General features: G+C 37.2%; 1 protein-coding gene across 2 annotated transcripts in view; it reads left to right on the top strand.

Moving 5' to 3' along the window:
• PCDH11X (protocadherin 11 X-linked) overlaps window positions 1-21,995 on the top strand; it is a 747,204-nt gene that overhangs the window by 352,270 nt on the left and 372,939 nt on the right. For both annotated transcript variants that reach the window (XM_067722354.1, XM_067722353.1), the window contains exon 4: window positions 12,557-12,637. In XM_067722354.1, the coding sequence (XP_067578455.1) occupies window positions 12,557-12,637 (81 nt within the window). The remainder of the gene's footprint in view (window positions 1-12,556; window positions 12,638-21,995) is intronic.

The following is a 21,995-nucleotide window of genomic DNA, read 5'->3' as shown; positions in this document are numbered from 1 at the left end:
TGTGCTGTTGGATTCTGTTTGCTAGTATTTTGTTAAGGATTTTTGCATCTATGCTTATCAGTGATATTGGCCTGTAGTTTCCTTTCTTTGTGACATCCTTGTCTGGCTTTGGTACCAGGGTGATGGTGGCCTCGTAGAAGAGTTTGGGAGTGTTCCTCCATCTGCTATATTTTGGAAGAGTTTGAGAAGGATAGGTGTTAGCTCTTCTCTAAATGTTAGATAGAATTTGCCTGTGAAGCCACCTTGTCCTGGGCTTTTGTTTGTTGGAAGATTTTTAATCACAGTTTCAATTTCTGTGCTTGTGAATGGTCTGTTCATATTTTCTATTTCTTCCTGATTCAGTCTTGGCAGGTTGTGAATTTGTAAGAATTTTTCCATTTCTTCCAGGTTGTCCATTTTATTGGCATAGAGTTGCTTGTAGTAATCTCTCATGATCTTTTGTATTTCTGCAGTGTCAGTTGTTACTTCTCCTTTTTCATTTCTAATTCTATTGATGTGAGTCTTCTCCTTTTTTTCTTGATGAGTGTGGCTAATGGTTTAACAATTTTATCTTCTCAAAGAACCAGCTTTTAGTTTTTTTGATCTTTGCTATCATTACCTTCATTTCTTTTTCATTTATTTCTGATCTGATATTTATGATATTTTTCCTTCTGCTAACTTTGGGTTTTTTTTGTTGTTGTTGTTCTTCTTTCTCTAATTGCTTTAGGCCCAAGGTTAGGTTGTTTATTCAAGATGTTTCCTGTTTCTTAAGGTAGGATTGTATTACTATAAATTTCCCTCTTAGAACTGCTTTTGCTACATCCCATAGGTTTTGGGTCGTCGTGTCTCCATGGTCATTTGTTTCTATGTATTTTTTGATTTCCTCTTTGATTTCTTCAGTGACCACTTCGTTATTTAGTAGTGTATTGTTTAGCCACCATGTGTTTGTATTTTTTACAGATCTTTTCCTGTAATTGCTATCTAGTCTCACAGCATTGTGGTTGGAAAAGATACTTGATGCAATTTCAATGTTCTTAATCTTACCAAGGCTTGATTTATGACCCAAGATATGATCTATCCTGGAGAATGTTCCATGAGCACTTGAGCAAAATGTGTATTCTGTTGTTTTTGGATGGAATTTCCTATAAATATCAATTAAGTCCTCTTGTTTAATGTATCATTTAAAGCTTGTGTTTCTTTAATTATTTTCATTTTGGATGATCTGTCCATTGGTGAAAGTGAAATGTTAAAGTCCCCTGCTATGAATGTGTTACTTTCAATTTCCCCTTTTATGGCAGTTAGTATTTGCCTTATGTATTGAGGTGTTCCTATGTTGAGTGCATAAATATTTACAATTGTTATATCTTCTTCTTGGATTGTTCCCTTGATCATTATGTAGTGTCCTCCTTTGTCTCTTGCAGTAGTCTCTGTTTTAAAGTCTGTTTTGTCTGATATGAGAATTGCTACTCCAGCTTTCTTTTGATTTCCATTTGTGTGGAATATCTTTTTCCATCCCCTCACTTTCAGTCTGTATGTGTCCCTAGGCCTGAATTGGGTCTCTCGTAGACAGCATATATACGGGTCTTGTTTTTGTATCCATTCAGCCAGTCTATGTCTTTTGGTTGGAGCATTTAATCCATTTACATTTAAGGTAATTATCGATATGTATGTTCCTATTGCCATTTTCTTAATTGTTTTGGGTTTGTTCTTGTAGGTCTTTTCCTTCTCTTGTGTTTCCTGCCTATAGAAGTTCCTTTAGCATTTGTTGTAAAGCTTGTTTGGTGGTGCTGAGTTCTCTTAGCTTTTGCTTGTCTCCAAAAGTTTTAATTTCTCCATCAAACCTGAATGAGATACTTGCTGGATAGAGTAATCATGGTTGTAGGTTTTTCCCTTTCAACACTTTAAATATGTCCTGCCAGTCCCTTCCGGCTTGCAGAGTTTCCACTGAAATATCAGCTGTTAACGTTATGGGGATTCCCACGTATGTTATTTGTTGTTTTTCCCTTGCTGCTTATATTTTTTCCTTTTTTTTAAATTTTTGATACTTTGATTAATATGTGTCTTAGAGTGTTTCTCCTTGGATTTATCCTGTAAGGCACTCTCTGCGCTTCCAGGACTTGATTAACTATTTCCTATTTCCTTTCTCATATTAGGGAAGTTTTCAACTATAATCTCTTCATATATTTTCTCAGTCCGTTTCTTTTTCTCTTCTTCCTCTGGGACCCCTATAATTTGAATGTTGGTACATTTAATATTGTCCCAGAGGTCACTGAGACTCCTCACTTCTTTTTATTCTGTTTTCTTTATTCTGCTCTGCAGTAGTTATTTCCACTCTTGTATCTTCAAGGTCACTTATCCGTTCTTCTGCCTCAGTTATTCTGCTATTGATTCCTTCTAGAGAATTTTTAATTTCATTTATTGTGTTGTTCATCATTGTTTGTTTGCTCTTTAGTTCTTCTAGTTCCTTGTTAAACATTTCTTGTATTTTCTCCATTCTATTTCCAAGATTTTGGATCATCTTTACTATCATTATTCTGAATTCTCTTTCAGGTAGACTGCCTACTTCCTCTTCATTTGTTTGGTTTGGTTGGTTTTTACCTTGCTCCTTCATCTGCTGTGCATTTCTCTTTCTTCTCATTTTGCTTAACTTACTGTGTTTGGAGTCTCCTTTTCAAAGGTTGCAAGTTCTTAGTCCCCGTTGTTTTTGGTGTCTGCCCCCAGTGGCTAAGGTTGGTTTAGTGGGTTAGGTAGGCCTCCTGGTGGAGGGGATAGTGCCTGTGTTCTGGTGGATGAGGCTGGATCTTGTCTTTCTGGTGGGTAGGTCCATGTCTGGTGGTGTGTTTTGGGGTGTCTGTGACCTTATTATGATTTTAGGCAGCCTCTCTGCTAATGGGTGGGGTTGTGTTCCTGTCTTGCTAGTTGTGTGGCATAGGGTGTCCAGCACTGTTGCTTGCTGGTCGTTAGGTTTAGCTGGGTCTTAGCGTTGAGATGGAGATATCTGGGAGATTTTTGCCATTTGATGTTACGTGGAGCTGGAAGGTCTCTTGTGGACCAATGTCCTGAACTTGGCTTTCCCACCTCAGAGGTACAGCCCTGATGCCTGGCCAGAGTGCCAAGGGCCTGTTATCCACACGGCTCATAATAAAAAGGAGAAAAAAGCAAAGAAAGATCAAAAAAGGTAAAATAAAATAAAATGAAATAAAATAAAGTTATTGAAATAAAATATAATTATTAAAAAATTAAAAATTAATTTAAAATAAGGAAAGAAGAGAGCAACCAAATCAAAAAAAAAAAACAAATCCAACAATAACAAGTGCTAAAAACTATACTAAAAATAAAGAAAAAAGAAAAAGAAAAGACAGAACGCTAAGACAAATGGTTAAAGCAAAGCTATACAGACAAAATCACACACAGAAGCATATGCATACACACTCACAAAAAGAGAAAAAGGGAAAAAGTATATATATGGTTGCTCCCAAAGTCCATCTCCTCAATTTGGGATGATTTGTTGTCTATTCAGGTATTCCACAGATGCAGCGTACATTAAATTGATTGTGGAAATTTAATCTGCTGCTCCTGAGGCTGCGGGGATATATTTCCCTTTCTCTTTTTTGTTTGCTCAGCTCCAGGTGTTCAGCTTTGGATTTGGCCCCTCCTCTTCGTGTAGGTCGCCTGAGGGCGTCTGTTCTTTGCTCAGACAGGACGGGGTTAAAGGAGCACCTGATTCGGGGGCTCTGGCTCATTCAGGCCGGGGGTGAGGGTGGGGTATGGATGCGGGGCGAGCCTGCGGCGGCAGAGGACAGCATGGCATGACGTTGCACCAGCCTGAGGCACGCTGTGTGTTCTCCCGGGGAAGTTGTCCCTGGATCACGGGACCCTGGCAGTGGCGGGCTGCACAGGTTCCTGGGAGGGGACGTGTGGATAGTGACCTGTGGTTGCTCACAGGCTTCTTGTTGGCTGCAGTGGCAGCCTTAGCATCTCATGCCCATCTCTGGGGTCCGCACTGTTAGCCGCGGCTCGCGCCCGTCTCTGGAGCTCCTTTAAGCAGCCCTCTTAATCCCCTCTCCTCGCGCACCAGGAAACAAAGAGGGAAGAAAAATCTCTTGCCTCTTTGGCAGTTCCAAAGCTTTTCCCGGACTCCCTCCCAGCTAGCTGTGGTGCACTAGCCACCTTCAGGCTGTGTTCATGCAGCCAACCCCAGTCCTCTCCCTGGGATCCACCGAAGCTGGAGCCTCAGCTCCCAGCCCTACCCGCCCTGGAGGGTGAGCAGACAAGTCTCTCGGGCTGGTGAGTACTGGTTGGCACCGAACCTCTGTGCGGGAATCTCTCTGCTTTGTCTTCTGCACCCCTGTTGCTGCACTCTCCTCCGTGGCTCTAAAGCTCCCCCCTCCACCACCCGCATCCGCCCATGAAGACGCTTCCTAGTGTGTGGAAACCTTTCCTCCTTCACAGCTCCCTCCCACTGGTGCAGGTCCCATCCCTATTCTTTTGTCTCTGTTTTTTCTTTTTACTTTTGAACTACCCAGGTACGTGTGGAGTTTCTTGCCTTTTGGGAGGTCTGAGGTCTTCTGCCAGCGTTCAGTAGGTGTTCTCTAGGAGTTGTTCCATGTGTAGATGTATTTCTGTTGTATTTGTGGGGAGGAAGGTGATCTCCACGTCTTACTCTTCTGCCATCTTGAAGCTCCCCTCTGCCAACACTTTTAACACAAAATCCTTCAAGTAAATATATCGTGGGCAAAAATAAGGATAAAATTTCACTTTGTATTTGTAAATGTTTGCCATAGTTTTGATGGATATTATTCCCATAGTAAGGATTTGGATTTCTTTTAAGGAATTAAATGAGAATGAGGGAAAAGTTTTATAAATATTATCACTAGAATATTTTATAAATATTATCACTAAATATTATCGCATACTTACCTGTCTTTAGGCATATATCATTGTGGTAGATATTACATAAGACTCTCCAAAAATGTCTTATATGCTAGTTTGAGAAGACTTTTTCCCTAACCTGTCAATGTGTCTAATATATGGCAATAAAATAACAAAAATCTATCAGTTAAATTCACTTGTAGTCTTTGGTAGCTAAAATAAAAAGATGATTGTGACAACTTAGAATGTCACATTTCTGCAAAATCTGAGATTCTTGGGTTTCTTACCATTACCAAGAAAATGGAAGCATACTTACCTTCCTAGTGGGAAACCTGCAACCTTTGAGAAAGAAATGTAATTGCTGAATCACTGAAGCTCCTCTGGATTCTCATTTTGCTAGATTTTGAAACAATAATGTAACGTTGAGACTAGTCAGAAATATCATGATCTTATTCTAACTATGATTTTCTTACCATTAGATTTAAGTGGCAATAAATATTCCCAAAAGGGAGAATAAAGGATGCATTCTGCATTTCACCCTAAAAGAATCACAGAATCAGTCTGGGTTTGCCTGACCCAGTAGTTTGGGGATTAGTCAGGTTAAGGTATGCAGTTAATATGTTAAGTCCCTGAATCTCAAATTCTGTGCGACACTGTCAGGAAAACATTTGGGAAGAACATTTAGAAGGCCTTGCCATATTTAGAAGTTTCAATCTAATTATCTTGCTTCATAAGCCTTTTTTGTGAGGCAGTCACAGTTGGAGAAGTGAATTTTATTCTTGTAGGTCACCTATTATTTTTTTAAAAAACTAAACCCTTTGGCCACTGAAAATATTTTCCAATTTATCACAAAAACTATATCACTGTGTATATTTTGGGCTATAATTCACATTTCTGTGAATGGAAATTTGGTTGAAAATTTCCTTACTTCTTGCATGAGACAAAAAATTAGGGGAGATTTAATGCAGTTTTGGACATTTACTCTGAATTAGTGCTCCTTATTAGCCAGACTCTTCCCACATTCATAGATAAAGTCATTCAAACAGACTATAGACAACTTTTTAAGGCATAAAATTTCTGGATTCTGAAAGGTGAAATAAGATAAATGAACGTTTTATTTTTCTTTCATGTATGACTATTTCATTAGATCAACAGGGCATCACTGGTGAAATATTAGTGTCTAACGGATTTAATACATTTTTAAATAAAGTTGAATTCCCTTCCAATGTCTAAACTATGAACTAGTAATATCTGATAGATAAGAAGAGCCAATATCTATCCATCCTCTTGGAAGTATTATTATTTAATTTTTAGCAATAATAACAGTGACACTTCTCACAACTCTTTACGATCAACAGTAAGATGTACTTCTCACTTTTCACTATTGAGCACTGTCTTAATATGAACTGGATTAAAATGAGGTTTAAATCTGTAAAGACGGTGATTATTATAAAGCACTTTACTCTTTACTTGACAGCTTGACATCTGATTCCATAAAAGGGAAGATACATTTTGGTTCAGTATGTGGTGCATGTAAAGATACAGAAACATAGATCTGCATCTTATCTTTCAGAAGTCAATGATGAACCATATTTTGTTTTATTAAAAAGGTCAAGCATAGATTTTTTGAGCACTAATATTTCCTAGAACTGCCATTTCTCTCATTTGTATTATAGTTAATCCTCAGCAGTTCTGTATATTGGAGCTATTTTATTAGACCATTTCTTACTTATTAGTATTAAAACTATGGGGTTTGGTGGAAGGGAGAAGAGTAATGGAAAGAACATTGTTAGGGGTGGGAGTATTATTTCACCTTTAAACTGTTATTTTTGTGTGCAATATAATTCAATAAACTTTTCCTAATATTTGAATATTGAAGCATATTATACAATAGAGATATTTAATTGTCAAAGTTAAATGGACAAGATACATCCACATAGCTTTAAGCATTTAACCACCTAATATACTATCCCTAATTAATTTAATGGACATTTGAATGTTGTCAGGCAGGAAAAATTTTACTCTGTCCTTCTAAGTTCTTCTGGCTGTTCTAAGAGTTAAAATGACTTGAGACAGATTAACAGGAGAAAATCAAAACAAAAATTTAATAACATATATACATGGGAGACGTCCCAGAAAACTGGATAACTCACCAAAATGGCTGAAACTCTCATCTGTGGTACGCGGGCCTCTCACTGCTGTGGCCTCTCCCATTGCAGAGCACAGGCTCCGGATGCGCAGGCTCAGCGGCCATGGCTCAGGGGCCCAGCCACTCCGCGGCATGTGGGACCTTCCCGGACCGGGGCACGAACCCATGTTCCCTGCATTGGTAGGCGAACCCTCAACCACTGCGCCACCAGGGAAGCCTTGAAATGCTCATCTTAAATACCATCTTCAACTATAGACAAAGAAGGATGTTGGGGGTAGTGGTTTGGGTCTTTGATGCTGAGGAAGGCAATTGACATGGAGATGGAAAAGCAAATGTTTGGTAAACAAATTTTGCTGGGGCAAGCAGGGAGGATGGGACACAGAGTGGACTCTGATCTCTAGGCCCTGCTGAGTTTCCTCCACCTCACCAAGCTTATATTCTTTGAAAATATCTCTGGTGATAGCTCTATTCTGGGAATAGGCCCTTCATCTAAATGCTTTTAGGCAGTTAAGGGGGAAGGAACAAGAAAAATTTCCTGATCTTTCTGTTTCTTAGAAATAACCAGCCCAAATTAATCCTCATGTCAAAAAGATAAGTTTTGGGGTGGCAAATTTTGCTACCCTACAATGTGGCATGATACGTTTGACAGACTGACACACAGACAGACATAAAACTGCTCACAATTGACAGAAAATTTTAAAATCAGATTCGTAAACTGTGCATAGGAAATGCAACTCTAGTAGACTTGGTCTAAAAAATAAGGTTAAATCTGAGACCTGAGCACAAATCTGCTTAGAAACTATTGTAGCACAGGACACTTTACTCAAATACATTTGAGAATTTCATCTTTGCTTAGTGTATAACTATAAAATCACCAGCTGACTTTGCAAGTCCATCAGGAGTATGTGCTTAATTCACTTTCTCATACATCTGTCCCATCTTTCAGTTACATCTTCAGTCATATAGACCACAACCTGGATTTCCCTACCTTAGACCATATTGCTCTCTCTGCCAAAAAAAGTCTTCTCTTCACCCTCTGCATCTAGATTCTACCAGACTTTACTTATTTCATAGACTTGGCCATTAATTACAGTTATTAGTTTGTCTTTTCTTTTCCTCTAGATCAGAAGTCAGCAAACTTTTTCTGTAAAGGGCCAGAGTAGTGTTGCTGAAACCTGACCTCTGTCACACCAAACTGAATCTTGGAGACAGAGTTTGGGGTGAAGTAGCAAAGAATAGCTTTATTGCTTTGCCAGGTGAAGCAGGCCACAGTAAGCTAATGCCCTGAAAACTATGTGTCCCAACCCATGGGGGCTTGTGAGGAGTTTTATAGTAATGGTTCAAGGGAGGCAGGGTTGCTGATAAGGATCAGGGTGCATGCAGGGCTTGCATTCCTTCAATCCAGGGATCATCTGGTATCACCGTGGTCTTGTGATGGGCTTCTGTGGTTCTTGAAGTTATCAAACTGTGACCTTTTCTCTGGAATGAAGAATGCTTCATCAAGTAGTTAACATCTTCCATTTGGTGAGGGTTTTAGTTCTGCAGAAGAGCTCAAAGATATTGTTATGTACATCCCTTGAGGAGGTAACAGGACCCTGCCCCAAAGCTGCACTATCATTTCTTGACTGCTCCTCCCTTGTCTCCCAATCCTCTCCCTTCCCTGGTTAACAACTGTTTGAACCTGCCCTTTGGAACTAGGGATGGTCATGGAACCTGAATGAAGCTTATTTCCTACAAACAAGAAACAGGGGAGGCAGAAAGGCTTTTGTGCCCAGGAGCCCCACAGGGTCCTGCTCAGTTTCAGTAGGTTTTATATATAACAAAAGAGAAACCAAATTCCCCAAAAATTTCAATTGATGATATTCAAACCATCAAATGTAATAATAATGAGTACAATGTTTTATGTAATAGAGGACTACTAATGAAATGAATGGTCTTGTATATCTGATCTCAGAAAATGTCTTTTCACACAGATAGGTACTGCCCAATACTGATATCAATCCACAAGCATATAGATTTAACTCAACATATCTATCCTTGGAAGGCATGTGAAGAGCTCTATTAGATTCTTTTCTTCATATCTGCCATTTAGCATGCCATTACATTGAAGATTAATCATTTCTAATTGACAGATAAAAGTTCCTCAATTCCATATTTATTGCAACCTATTGAAAATTTGAGTTTGTGCACAAATGGAAATTCTGCTTCTTGTTTTAACTTCTACAGGGCTGGAGTGTATAAAGTAACTTACCATTACTTGTGGCTCAAACAATTTTAGTTGTCATCAGAGTGACTTTACTGCAGTATAAATTTTGCATATAAGCACTCTTTTACCTTACAATTTTAGGTTGATTTATCAAACGTTATCAAGTTTTCAACAAAAACTAATTGCCAGAGTGATTCAGCATTCAATAATAGTGGTCAAGGGTACTTCTCATTCAGCAAAATTTCCGTCTTGGCTCTGAGCTCAAAAATAAACCTTTGCCACTTATAAGCCATCCAACTGCTTGTATGGTAAGGCAAGTCAGGATATTCAACTTGCAATTTTGACAAAAGTTCACAGAATGACAATGGTTCCATTAGCAATAGCGAATGAAGTTCACTATTGACACTCCTAGTTCAATAACACATGATAGACTCAAATATTTTGCACAAAGTACCTGCTGATGTATAATACAATAAACAGCCATAGGTTTTGAACACCTTATGTTTTCCAAAGCATTGTATATTTGTCCAGCTAAACTTTTTTTCTGTGCAACATATATTTCACTCACCATTAGTTGTAACACACCTTAACAGATCCCACATCAGGTTTTACTGAATTAGTGTTTTGTCAAATTCTTTGAAAATATTCTTACCTGTTCTGTTCCACACAGACAATTCATTCATAGAGGCTAATTTTTCAGTCTCTTCAAACTTGGTATTGCTTCCTCAAGCAAGTAACAGCAATTAAGCATTGTTGGTAACATCTGTTAACTCACAAAGGAAAAACACTCCATACCATTTTCCCTCTTTTTAAAAAAAATTACCGTTGCTGTTGCTCTCAATGTCCTCAACTTTTTGAGTAACTGTACTTGGTGAAACGCTAATAGTCTTAAGTTTGTTTTCTCTAGATGTATTTCTTTGCTTGCTGTAAGCAAACCCTGTTTAATAACTCACCATCAGTGAGTAGTTCTCTCTGCTTGGCTAACAAATTAGCTTTTCAGAAACTTACTTTTGTCACTCATTTTCATTTATTTTTGTGATGAAATTCTGCTATGATGAGACCTTTCATTTTAATTTTCGAATTCTTCTAACTGTTGCTTTCCTGTGAGTTGGAATATTGTGATGAGTGCTTAGTCTGTAATATTAACGTGTATTACATTCTTTTTGTCACAGGTATAGTGTCATTGCAGAATAAACACAATTTGCCATTTAAATGATAACAAAATAATTCTTGCTCAACTGGGCCTTAAAAATGTGATGTTCCACATCTGACTGTCTCTCTTTTTTTTTTAAATTTTATTTTATTATTTTATTTTTTGCTGCATTGGGTCTACGCTGCTGTGCGAGGACTTTCTCTAGTTGCGGCAAGCATGGGCTACTCTTTGTTGCAGTGCATGGGCTTCTCATTGCGGTAACTTCTCCTGCTGCAGGGCACGGGCTCTAGGCGCGCGGGCTTCAGTAGTTGTGGCATGCGGGCTCCAGAGCGCAGGCTCAGCAGCTGTGGCACATGGATCCAGGTGCTCTGCGGCACGTGGGATCCTCCCAGACCAGGGATTGAACCCGTGTCCCCTGCATTGGCAGGTGGATTCTTAACCACTGCTCCACCAGGGAAGCCCTAACTGTCTCTTCTTTTTTTTTTTTTTTTTTTTTTTTTTTTTGCGGTACGCGGGCCTCTCACTGCTGTGGCCTCTCCCGTTGCGGAGCACAGGCTCCGGGCGTGCAGGCTCAGCAGCCATGGCTCACGGGCCCAGCCGCTCCGCGGCATGTGGGATCTTCCCGGACCGGGGCACGAACCCGTGTCCCCTGCATCGGCAGGCGGACTCTCACCCTCTTCTTTTCTTGATTTGACATAATGGGCATGCAGGAATAATAAAAATATAAAAAATAAACTGTCATGGTAAGGCAATAGGAATGGGGCACTTAAAACTGTGTGGGAGGAAAAATAATTTTTCCTCCACCCTTTCAGATTCTTGGCTGAGACCCTCCCCCCAACCTCATAATAAAAGACAGATTAACAGGAGAAAAACAAACAAGTTTAATACCATGTATCCCTCCTGTATATGTGAGAGATACCCAGGAAATCTGAGTAACTATCTGAAATTGCCCAAGCCATCACCTTAAATACCATCTTCAGATAAAGGCAAAAGAAGATGTTGGGGGCAGGGGAGCCAGTTATGGGAGGCTATGAGGAAAAGCACAATAATCAAGGGTAAGATTGTTGTGCAGATTTAAGTCTGTTGCCTACTTCACTGAAAAATGTTTTAGAGATTTAGTCATCCTTCACTTCCTGGTACAGAGAGGGAGACACACTTACAAATGGAGATTTCCCTTATAAATGTAAATATCCTTTACAAAAGGGTAAATTTTCTTGGTTTTCAGAGCTTTTCTTATGTCTGCTGTTTCATAAAAATAATCAGCCTAAAATAATCCTTATGCCAGAAATATTTTGGGGTGGCAAATATGCTCTCCTTCAAAACCCTGTCAAGTAATAATTACATAACTCTAATTGGTAGTACACCAAACATCAGTATGAAGTCGTGAGAGTGTGACATAAGGTCTCTGTCACTGTTACTCTGTTCTGCTATTATAGCCCATGAGATTCCAACAGTCACTGAACTTGGTTTTCTTAGCTTCCTTGAAAAATTTCTCCCTTGGCTAGATAAAAGGATAACTTTTTAACCAAACCCTTTCCCCCATATACTAAAATCACATACATAGAAATGTGTAGAGTATACATTCAATATTTTTTAAAACAGAGAATATACTCTCTGTCCTGAAGAAAATAAAATGGATATAGACATCATCTTTTCAAAATCTTGATAATTATTCTGGGTTGGTATGCTAGTATCTCTATATTGGTTCATAAGCTTTTTGGCATTTATAACAACTGTTAAATATCTTTATATGATAGATAGCAAATTTGTGATGTGGTGGCATGCACAGGATAGATTTTAATTTCAGACACTGTAAATTTGCAAATACAAGCTGTTGAAGCCATTGCGTTGTAAAAGTATTGGACTGAAAGTCTCTCCAACTTAAATTTCAGCCATTTAAATGTTTTAAACTGCCCTCCACAATTGCACTCAAATGTTTAATGGAACTCTTAAATGTAACACTGGGTTATAAGCTCCATCGGAAAAGGAATTTCTTTTTTTTTTTTTTGTCTCTTGTTTATTCCCAGTACCTAGAGGTGTGCCTATCACATTGTAAGTCCTCAATAACTACAATGTCTAGAAAGAGATATTTACCCAGGCACTATTTTACTTACCTGTGTTTGATGCATGTGTGCATTGTACTATGTTTTCCACATTTAACAAACAAAAATACTTCTATTTTGTTCCCCTTGTAAAGCCAATGAAGGAGGTTATACGATCTCGCACACCCATGAAAGAGACAACTACTGTGGAAATCTGGACTCATCCCCAACCACAGGTATGAAAGGAAACACTTGATATTTCCCTTTACTTGATTTTTATGAATGTATAAAAACCATTCTTTTTTAAATTTTTAATTTTTTTTATTTTTTAACATTTTTATTGGAATATAATTGCTTTACAATGGTGTGTTAGTTTCTGCTTTATAACAAAGTGAATCAGTTATACATATACATATGCTCCCACACCTCTTCCCTCTTGCATCTCCCTCCCTCCCACCCTCCATATCCCACCTCTCTAGGTGGTCCCAAACCACCGAGCTCATCTCCCTGTGCTATGTGGCTGCTTCCCACTAGCTATCTATTTTACGTTTGGTAGTGTATATATGTCCATGCTACTCTCTCACTTTGTCCCAGCTTACTCTTCCCCCTCCCCATATGCTCAAGTCCATTCTCTAGTAGGTCTGTGTCTTTATTCCCGTGTTACCCCTAGGTTCTTCATGACCTTTTTTTCTTTTCCTTAGATTCCATATATATGTGTTAGCATACGGTATTTGTTTTTCTCTTTCTGAATTACATCACTCAGTATGACAGACTCTAGGTCAACCCACCTCACTACAAATATCTCAATTTCATTTCTTTTTATGGCTGAGTAATATTCCATTGTGTATATGTGCCACATCTTCTTTATCCATTCATCCGATGAAGGGCACTAAGGTTGCTTCCATGTCCTGGCTATTGTAAATAGAGCTGCAATGAACATTTTGGTACATGACTCTTTTTGAATTATGGTTTTCTCAGGGTATATGCCCAGTAGTGGGATTGCTGGGTCGTATGGTAGTTCTATTTTTAGTTTTTTTAAGGAACGTCCATACTCTTCTCCATAGTGGCTATATCAATTTACATTCCCACCAACAGTGCAAGAGTGTTCCCTTTTCTCCACACCCTCTCCAGCATTTATTGTTTCTAGATTTTTTGATGATGGCCAATCTGACCAGTGTGAGATGATATCTCATTATAGTTTTGATTTGCATTTCTCTAATGATTAATGATGTTGAGCATTCTTTCATTTCTTTGTTTGTTTTTTCGCTATTGAACTGCATGAGCTGCTTGTAAATCTTGGAGATTAATCCTTTTTTGCTTCAAATGCAAAATATTTTCTCCCATTCTGAGGGTTGTCTTTTGGTCTTGTTTATGGTTTCCTTTGCTGTGCAAAAGTTTTGAAGTTTCATTAGGTCCCATTTGTTTATTTTTGTTTTTATTTCCATTTCTCTAGGAGGTGGGTCAAAAAGGATCTTGCTGTAATTTATGTCATAGAGTGTTCTGCCTATGTTTTCCTCTAAGAGTTTGATAGTTTCTGGCCTTACATTTAGGTCTTTAATCCATTCTGAGTTTATTTTTGTGTATGGTGTTAGGGAGTGTTCTAAGTTCATACTTTTACATGTACCTGTCCAGTTTTCCCAGCACCACTTATCGAAGAGGCTGTCTTTTCTCCACTGTATATTCTTGCCTCCTTTATCAAAGATAAGGTGACCTGGTATATGTGCGTGGATATCTCTCTGGGCTTTCTATCCTGTTCCATTGATCTATCTTTCTGTTTTTGTGCCAGTACAATACTGTCTTGATTACTGTAGCTTTGTAGTATAGTCTGAAGTCAGGGAGCCTGCTTCCTCCAGCTCCACTTTTCGTTCTCAAGATTGCTTTGGCTATTCGGGGTCTTTTGTGTTTCCATACAAATTGTGAATTTTTTTGTTCTAGTTCTGTGAAAAATACCAGTGCTAGTTTGATAGAGATTGCATTGAATCTATAGATTGCTTTGGGTAGTAGAGTCATTTTCACAATGTTGATTCTTCCAATCCAAGAACATGGTATATCTCTCCATCTATTTGTATCATCTTTAATTTCTTTCATCAGTGTCTTATAATTTTCTGCATACAGGTCTTTTGTCTCCTTACGTAGGTTTATTCCTAGATATTTTATTCTTTTTGTTGCAATGGTAAATGGGAGTGTTTCCTTAATTTCACTTTCAGATTTTTCATCATTAGTGTATAGGAATGCAAGAGATTTCTGTGCATTAATTTTGTATCCTGCTACTTTATCAAATTCATTCATTAGCTCTAGTAGTTTTCTGGTAGCATCTTTATGATTCTCTATGTATAGTATCATGTCATCTGCAAACAGTGACAGCTTTACTTTTTCTTTTCTGATTTGGATTTGTTTTATTTCTTTTTCTTCTCTGATTGCTGTAGTTAAAACTTCCAAAACTATGTTGAATAATAGTGGTGAGAGTAGGCAACCTTGTCTCATTCCTGATCTTAGTGGAAATGGTTTCAGTTTTTCACCATTGAGGATGAAGTTGGCTGTGGGTTTGTCATATATGGCCTTTATTATGTTGAGGAAAGTTTTTCTATGCCTACTTTCTGCAGGGTTTTATCGTAAATGGGTGCTGAATTTTGTCGAAAGCTTTCTCCTCCTCTATTGAGATGATCATATGGTTTTTCTCTTTCAATTTGTTAATATGGTGTATCATGTTGATTGATTTGCGTATATTGAAGAATCCTTGCATTCCTGGGATAAACCCCACTTGATCATGGTGTATGATCCTTTTAATGTGCTGTTGGATTCTGTTTGCTAGTATTTTGTTGAGGATTTTTGCATCTATGTTCATCAGTGATATTGGCCTGTAGTTTTCTTTCTTTGTGACATCTTAGTCTGGTTTAAGTATCAGGTGATGGTGGCCTCATAGAATGAGTTTAGGAGTGTTCCTCCCTCTGCTATATTTTGGAAGAGTTAAAAAACATTCTTAAGATGTATTTCTCAATATGTATTCCATGAAGTTTCTTTAGGTGATTTTATGCTTGACTCTAGTGTGAAAATATGACAGTAAATACGTATTTCTTCCTAGTGTAGTTTGATAATAATATTGGAGGTAGTTTATTTTTTGCATAAGGTAAAAGTATTCTTCAAAATGCCTCTTCTAAATGGTTATCTATTCCACTGATGTTTGTCTAATCATGAGGTCGTGGAGTGAAAAAAAATTGAGAACTGCTGTTTTACAATATGATTTAAATTTAAGGTTTAGCATAATATAGGACAATTTGATTTTACACTAATCAGGCAAATTTTAGTAAGACCTCCCTGAAAAAAAACAGTTTGAATTTTAAAGGAAATTATGTTATAAAGTATTCTTAAAGAATCCACTTTTTCTCATTTCAATCAGGACAGCTCAAAATGTGACTAACAAATCCAACCTAATTTGTTTTCTTCAGAGGCCATAAGGGGAATTTAAAAATGAAGTGAGGAGACCAATCTAAACATTTGTTGGCCATTTATTATTGTGGCTGGTTTACTTACTGTTTTCCATAACATAGAGGTCCTGAATTTGACCCCTTGGGTGCCACGTTAATAACCAGAAATTATCGGCTATCCAGTTATTTTCAAATGTCATTTATTTGTTACAAAGGATATAAATTTTAAAAATGTAGATACATAAATGCATGTCTAGAGTATTAGAAAAACAACCCAAATGGAGTGAGAAGAGAATCACATTGCTTATCCTTTGTTATTTGACGAGTGCTTCTGAAATTCATGGAAATCATGTGTTCTATAATAATAACATCCTACAATATTTTACAGTGTTAATTTATGCTCTTTAGGAAGAGTTACATAATTAATACATGCCCTGTGGAAAGAAATGGTTAATTAAATAAAGGTTCATTGCAACCCAGGAGCTGTCCAAATTGTGACTAGCTTTAAATTACTCAAGTCCGAATTCACGAAGTTTTGCCAAATTTCAAACTGACTTTCCGGTCCTGCACCTCTGATTCAGTCTCAAGAAAATTGGTGAGGATGTAGAATACACGATGATAGAATCCACATCTATATCCTTGATTAAGAGGCTATACAGTCTTCAGAATAGCTGTTTTGAGGAAAAGTACACAATTTTAAAATGTGTACTTTAAGGTCCAAAGATTTGAACTACTAATGTGACAAGAGATAGGACTAGGATAAATAGTTAGATGACAGATGAAATTAGACATTGTTATAGCACTGTTCCTCTATGAATAAGACATTGCTCTATGAGCAATATTTTTTACCTAGCCAGTTACTCCTGGTTGTATTCTACTAAAAGGAGTGCAATATAAGTAATTCTACTAATTTCTTGCTGATTACTGATTCTCTTGTTTGTTTACGAACTTAAAATCTTGTTGGAGACACAATTATTTCTTTTTTAAAAACATTTTTATTGGAGTATAATTGCTTTACAATGTTGTGTTAGTTTCTGCTGTATAACAAAGTGGATCAGCTATATGTATACATATATCCCCATATCCCCTCCCTCTTGCGTCTCCCTCCCACCCTCCCTGCCCCACCCCTCTAGGTGGTCACAAAGCACTGAACTGGTTTCCCTGTAGTGGGTTCATTTTGCTTGAGGTTCTTTTATTAGGTAAATCTTTTAGATATCTGAGAGCCTTGATTGTCCTTACTGCCTGAGACTTCAATTGAAATTTAAGATGTGTCATAGAGTGGTGGATTGCACTGCATAGAATTATCATGAATATGATACAGATAGGGACTTTCCAACCTTGTTTTTGGTAAACATTGTGCTTGCCTCTGAAAAATTTAAAGAAAATATGTGTTTTATGAATAAGCTTTTATGGTTCCTTATATTTAGCAAGATATTCAATACTCATTTGTTGGATTTCGAAAGCAACAATCTAAAAATAGAAACTACTGAAACTAGAGTGTAACCTGACAATTAAATTATTTCTATTCCTCCATTGAAATCTTTAAACTCTTTGATTATCCCTCCCTCTACCCTTCAGATGACAATTAAAGTCATGATACAGATGGTGACTTGGAGGGTTTATTTCTTTTAAATGAGCAAATACTACAATGGTGTCCCATAAAGCAGAATGGTTCTTAGCTGTAAAAGCCAACTGTTCAACTAATTAAAGTAACTTGTGAACCATGAAATAGGTCAACTTATTCTTTGACCAAAGAAAATCAAAATGAAAGTGTCCATTTCCTTACAAGAAATACCCTTGTAAGTCCATTTCCTTTAGCGGTTTTCTTAGAATCTTTAGAAAATATGTGTACAACTGGGGTGCATGTCTTGAAGTTCCAAGTTAGATTTTTTAAAATTAACGTGATTTTTAAATAACATTGGAAAAGGAATCAAATCACGCATAGCAGCTTTTCAATGTGAGGTGGACAGCAATGGGGTCATAAACATTCACTGTAGCTAACCTCCTAGCATCTGTGTAGTATTAGGGGAAATAGAGAGCTACTCGGAAATGGCTGTTGACCAGCTTTTCACATGCTGTTTACATATGCCAGTTCATGTGAAATTCTTATTTTTTGGTAATGCAGCATTCTATAATAACTCGATCTTTTCCCCTTGCATAATAAATTCTCCGCCCCCAATCACCTTCCCTGCCTTTGATTCTTAGTAATTACAATGCTCTGTATGCTAGCAAGTCTAAAACTGAATAACATTCTGTCAAAAACTTGAAACAAAATAAAACTAGTATATCTGGGGGGAGTCTTTCTGTGACTTTCTATGACTTTCAATTACAATGGCCTTGTTTGTGAAACAATTCTGAAGACAGTCTGATTATGAATATAGACATTAACTTGGCTGCCACTGTACTTCATTAAATCCAGATGTATTGTGATCATGACTTATATTCATTGAGAAATAAATAGCTTAGAATAGTAGTATCAGGCAACTGCTATAGAATATATGAGTGGAGAATGGACCCACTGCTTGACATTAACTCCCCAAACCTTAACAACCACAGCTAGTGACTTATGTCTCCTACAAAGAACACAGTTCACCTCTGGCACAGAAAGTAAATGAAATAGTGCAAACACTATGAAGGGATACAAGAGAAATAAGAAATGTAGAGCAAATTTTTACTTTGGAAAGATGACAGAAGTCATATGTGGCAATGGAATTTATTTCTTTTATTTAACAAAACCTATATAAACTTACTACATATCAGGTGGTCTTTTAAGCAATTAAAACATTAACTCATTGAATTCTTATTACAAACTTATAACTATTATTAAACCTATTATTGTTATCATTAACCCTATTTTGTAGATGAGGAAGTTGGGGCACCAAGAGATGATGGCAAGTACCAAAGACAGGATGCAGACTCCCTGGGTCTGGCTCTAAAGCTCATCTTTGTAACAACTGCTTAATAATTTCTCACCACGAATGAACAGCAATAATGGAAGGTGGTCCCTGGGACAAGAAATATTTTAAAAGGAGTCTCTTTCTAGTGTTAAACTAACATAATTTTCTATTCAGCTAGAACACCTGCTTGTATTTGCATATGATAAAGGAAGATGACCTTGTTATGATGCTGGAATGAAAATAAAAGAACAATAAGACGTGTGGATCATAAAGAATATGAGGTTTAAAAGTAATCAGAAAAATGCAATTTGTAGACATATTAAATACAATGATAATCCTTAATGAAAATCTTTCTGCAGGATGAGAAATGCTAATTAACAGTAATAGAATGTGTGAGAATTCCCGTGGTTTTAAAGAATTACCTTGTAATCTTGGAATAGTGGCTAACAGGATCACTAATTCGATATGTTAACAGTAAAGTCATTTGATGAAGGAATTGCTACACTAATCTTATATTTTACCACAGCATGGTTAGGAAATCCACAGGGCTTTCTTTGGCAAATCAGTTTTCGTAAAGTAAAACCAGCTCTTACAGTTCCTTCCTATTCTAAATGGCCTACAACTACTGATAGAATAAGCTGCACGGTATTATTGTTTTTTTGTTTTGAAATAGAACTCCAAAGGAAAGTTTAGATGTTCACGATAAGGGTCAACACTAGTGTCTTTGCTTCTCTTGCAAGGAAAAAAAAAAAGATAATTCAAGAAAACTGCCTTCCTAGACTGTGAATAATTAAATCATGAAATGTTAGACTACACTTAGGCAGCATTTTGTTTTGATTTCAATGTGTCTACTCAGTGGGGCCACTTGTAATGTTTCTTCATTAGCAGCAAAAGTATCTTGAAAAAAATTCATTGGGGTCATGAAACCACAAAACATTTTCCAAGGTGCACATACCATTAACTTCCGTTAGTTGCCAGCCTCGGTTTCACATCAGATGATATTTTTGATAATGCTTTTAAGATATACACTTATTTAAAAAATTTTTTTTGAACTACACACTTCATAATTCATGTTTTCCTCAAAGATCAAAGCACTTATCTTTTGGCTGGAAATTCAAGATGTGTTTTTTTTCTTGTTATGATTTCTTCATGTTGTAGAGAAAAGTATATGTTCTATGAGAATGTAAGCTAATGATCATGCAAGAATCTGAGATCAGAATTTTTCCAAAGCTTAATCTGGGAATTTTTAAGAGTTATTTTCATCTTCTAGGATTATTTTGTGGAAGGCCTTAAAATGCTAAGCCAACTTTAGAGGTAAGTCTTGACACAATAGGAAGCCTCATTTAAAAAGAAATCAACATGCCTTGATGTGACATTATATATAACGTTTATTTTCAGACATATGGAAACTACTCAACATTGTTCTCCGACCAGACTCCTAAGATTTAGCCTTTGTCCTTGACCTTTAGTGGTGTGAGTACTTTACTTTTAGTCATTAATGACTTTTATTTTTAAGTGACTACTAAAAGCATCATGCTAGGTGCTCCACAGTAATTATTTCCTTTTCTTCAGTCTCTACAGCAGTTTTGTTGAGGTGTAGCTATAATATCTGCTTTTCTTAGTTGAGGAAACTGGGGCTCAGAGAGGTGGAATAATGCGCCTAAGTTTGCACAGCTAGCGAGTGTTAGGGGGATTCAAACTTTAATGTTCTGATTCTAAAGTCCATGATTCTTCCCCAACTGCACACTGCCTCCCATTCTTATTATATTCACAGAGAATGTCTCTTCAGTGAACATGCATCCTACATGTGACCTGACATCCCTCTGATTCCATGGCTTATGTGTGAATCTCAGCAGCATAGCAGATTTGTGCCATGTTCACAGATAAAAGGCTTGTGAGCACCCACAGCAGATGAATACACACTGCAACAGATGGGGACCATTCGTCTGGAGCTCTTAGACTACAAAATATTGGCAACCAGTTTTGAAATGAAATTGCTAACTATGATGTTAATATCCACTTGTTATTAAGCTTTAAAGTAGAAAATAAATATAGACCTTAAATATCATTAGGTACAATAGTAATTCATAGGAATAAAAATAGGTCTCAATTTTCAAAACATAAGGAAGAAATCAAGGATGAACCTACTTTTACTATATTAATCATTTCTTTACATGGAATCTGGATTATGAGTTGTCAGCCTGCACATGAGTCCTCTAGCAATGCCTAGCACACAAGCAAAATAAATTGTATTTGTAATCACAGATGAAACCTTTTTGATGACACTGAAATCAAAGTGCTAAAAGCTCATCACTTGGTTTATCTATCATGTGGGCTCACGAATAAAGCATGTTGGGAATTAAAAGTAGGCCACATGAGGGAGGAATAAACATCAAATTAGGTAGGGCTAGAGTTGGGGGCACCGTTCAGGGTAAGAGTACAATCCTCACAGGAAAACTGTCAGCAAGCAAATTAGAATTCCCAAGGGGAAATATGATAAATTTGGACTAACTTTCAGAAACCAAAGGTCCTGAACTAGTGGGAGGGGTTCTGTAGAAAAGATATTTAAACAGTGCTGATAATCATGGTCAGGCAACCATATTATTGGGTTCTCTTTGTAGTAAGACTCCAGCCAATGGCTCTCCCATTAACTATGTGTGAAGCCTGGGGCCAGTGACAAAGTATTTGAATTTGTTTCCACATCTGTAATATGAGGATATTTATATCATTCTTATAGAATTGCTATGAGAGTTAACACAATATATTCTAAGGCAAGCACCCAATAGATGTTCAATATGCAGATATCCAATTCTTTTTTATTTTTTTCCAATCCCATCTAAAAATTAGAAAGTAAAACAAGAAGCTGGGGAAAATTCCAGGCATATGAGCTGGGTGAGTGAAACTGCCATTAACAAACATGGACATTCAGGTTTCCATGGCCTACCCTAGCACACCACACTCTGCACTTAGGTAGTGAAATGACTGGGCATCTTAAAATACTCCCAGATATGGTGCAGATCATTTCAAGCCCAAGGTAGAGTTGGCATTCACCTCCTACAGTTAAGTGGGCTGACAATCTTCAGAAGTATATATAAAGGAAAAGTAGATAATTGCCAGAGACATCGTATGTCCATGTCTCTTCATTTTGATAGGAGATACCTTAAAGGAAAAAAATTCCAGTTGATTTAATTTTATATATCAGTTTCTCAGATCAGCATGAAATTATATGCTTAAAATACTTCCTTTTGGCTAATCTAAAACTAATATAAGCA

Source organism: Pseudorca crassidens, chromosome X (assembly GCF_039906515.1).
Source record: "Pseudorca crassidens isolate mPseCra1 chromosome X, mPseCra1.hap1, whole genome shotgun sequence".
In the NCBI taxonomy this organism is placed as follows: Eukaryota; Metazoa; Chordata; class Mammalia; order Artiodactyla; family Delphinidae; genus Pseudorca; species Pseudorca crassidens.
This window is presented reverse-complemented; position numbering and strand designations above follow the sequence as displayed.